The sequence below is a fragment of the Elephantulus edwardii genome, unplaced genomic scaffold (genome assembly GCF_000299155.1).
Source record: "Elephantulus edwardii isolate Elephantulus edwardi_28Jun2011 unplaced genomic scaffold, EleEdw1.0 scaffold00272, whole genome shotgun sequence".
Classification (NCBI taxonomy): domain Eukaryota; kingdom Metazoa; phylum Chordata; class Mammalia; order Macroscelidea; family Macroscelididae; genus Elephantulus; species Elephantulus edwardii.
Window position 1 is genome coordinate 1,927,383 of NW_006400022.1, and position 2,618 is coordinate 1,930,000.

At 37.2% G+C, this 2,618-nt stretch overlaps 1 protein-coding gene across 1 annotated transcript in view; it reads right to left on the bottom strand.

Annotated features, from left to right (window-relative positions):
• The window catches only part of ADAMTS17 (ADAM metallopeptidase with thrombospondin type 1 motif, 17), a 530,244-nt gene that overhangs the window by 269,901 nt on the left and 257,725 nt on the right, over positions 1-2,618 (bottom strand). Inside the window, exon 10 of the mRNA XM_006900064.1 lies at positions 920-1,070. Within this exon, the coding sequence (XP_006900126.1) occupies positions 920-1,070 (151 nt within the window). The remainder of the gene's footprint in view (positions 1-919; positions 1,071-2,618) is intronic.

The window sequence follows — 2,618 nt, forward strand, 5'->3', positions numbered from 1 at the left end:
GGGGGGGGGAAGAAGAACAAACTGGGGATGAGGGTGGAGAAAACAATGCAACAATGAATGAATGAAAACCTAAAATCTCTGTAAATGTTCATTAAAACTAATAAAATTTAATTAAAAAAAAAAGAAGAGTTCATGGCACTGAAGACATTATTGCCAATGTCTGATGGATCCTGACAGAAAGCAAAGAGTGTAAGAGGAATGTCTATCTGTGTTTCATTGACGATGCAAAGGAATATGACTGTGTGGATCACAACAAATTGTGGTTAATCTTGAAGAAATGGGAAATCTCAGAACACTTGACTGTGCTTATGTGAAACCTATACATGGATCAGAAGTGCAGATCAGTCCTCCATTAATTCTGATGGCTGAATTATTTTCCATGGTATGGACATTCACTACTTATTAATAAACATTTAGGTTATTTGCATATCTTAGTTTCTGTGTCCAAGGCTACAAAGAACATTTATGTACAAATATCAGGATATAAGTCCTATCTACAATTTTAAAGTTAAAACATGAAGCTCACAATTCCATTAATAACTTAAATATTGGCAAATGCGCGCGCGCACGCGCGCGTGTGTGTGTGTGTGTGTGTGTGTGTAATACTGCAGGATAAGGATAAAAAGGTATATGCACCAGTAAATGTTTGTGGCAATGTGTACATATGCATATCTGTGTAGATGAACATATGAAAGAGAGATTGAAAGAGAAGGAGAGGAGATGAAGAGGTAGAGGTAGATGGAGAAGGAGAGGTAAATAGTGTCTGTGTGTGTGTGTGTGTGTGTATGTGCAAGTGAAAAAGAGAAACAGAGACAGATAGAAAATATCCATGTTCTCAGACAAAGGTCAGAAATGTAGAGAGAGGGTAAGAATCACCACACCACACCTCTTCCAGAGCCAGCCATGGCAAGTCACTTACCTCCATGTTTCTGCAGAACGTGGCATTGGTGCCAAACAGGATCTGGCACTGCTCACTGGCACTATAGTGCATGCCTGGAAGCTTGTGAGGAAGGCGCACTGTGTGCTGTTTCCTGGGGTCTGATACTAGCAAACAGGTGCTTGATTTTGACCTGAAATAACCAAAAGGTAAGTAAACTTGGAAATGAAGTGTCCAGGCTTTGTTTTAATTCACCAGCAACTAAGATGGAAGCACCTCCAAATTATTTATGGAAAGAGGACTAAGACATCAGGCATATGGGTGGTGCTGACAGAAATCCCAATTCTTTACACACAGAATGGTACTGGTCTTTACTCTGAAAGTGGTAGAAACAGGAGGTTGGGAAGATCCTGAGCACAAATAAGACCCAGAAGGCTAGTTTGCCAACTTTTCTAGATAAAATCTTTTTAAATGTATATATTGTAGTTGTTAGGTGTCATCGAATCAACTGTGATGCATGGTAACCCTTTGTGTATGTATATGTATGTGGAGGTATGCATATCTCAAACATTTGACATTTCAATACCCTTAACTCGTACAACTCAATGACATTAACTGTATTGATCATGCTGTGCAAACACCACCAGTAATTTTTAAATTATATCATTACCCTTAACAGAAGCTCAGTCACTTCTAATCATGAACCTCTTCTGATCAAAAACAATTAAAACCAGGCCTGAGTGCCACAGATTAAAATCACCCACCTTTGGCTTGGTAGTAAAATTTTCAATCCACTAGGCCAACACAGTATTCTCATTGTTGTTGTTAAGTACTGTCAAGTCATAGACAACTCATAGCAACACCATGAACAAAAGACCTGAACACTTGTATAACTTTCATCGTTCCTCCAATTTCATAGAGTTTCCAGAGTCAAGGTATATCAGAAGTAGATGTCACTCCTGCTTCCAAGCTTGTTTTAATCAGGGAGCGCCACCAAGTACTATGAACTATAGGTAAACATTATTGCATTTGATATACCAGTGTCACAGTGTTTAGCATCACAGCAACCACAAGTTACTTCTGTACAGCAAATGGACAGACCAGTGCTATCTACTTAGAAGAATGTTATAATTATTAATTCCTAAGATCGCATGTTCTTGTTATTTCCTTTATTAATACAGTGAATTACACGGATAGTTTTTCTTTTGTTGAACCATCCATGCCTACCTCTTGAGTCCCATTTTGTCATGATGAATTATTTTTTTAATGTGCTTTCAGATTCCATTGGCTAAGATTTTGTTAAGAATTTTTTCATCTATATTCATTTATTTTCTTGGTATTAGCAATAGCTTTGCCTGGTTTTGGAATTAGGGTTATGCATGCTTCATAGAGTGACTTGAGGAATGTTCTTTCTCTTATAATTTTTTGAAATAATTTAAGTAAAATTGGTAACAGATCCTCTCAGAATGGTTGGTAAAAAAAGTCCATGACTTTTCTTACAGGGAAGTCTTTTTATGATTTGTTCAAATTCTTTTTGTAATGGGTCTGTGCAAGTGTTCTATTATCTGTTCTTGTCAATCTGAGTAGGACATGAGTTTCAAGGAATTTGTCAATTTCCTCTAAGATTCCTAATTAATCAGAGTATGTCCTTTAATAGTATTCCAATATTATCTATATAATTTCCTCTGGTTCTCTAACATTTCTTAATCGAGTTATCCATGTCTTCTCTTCCCCCCCCCCC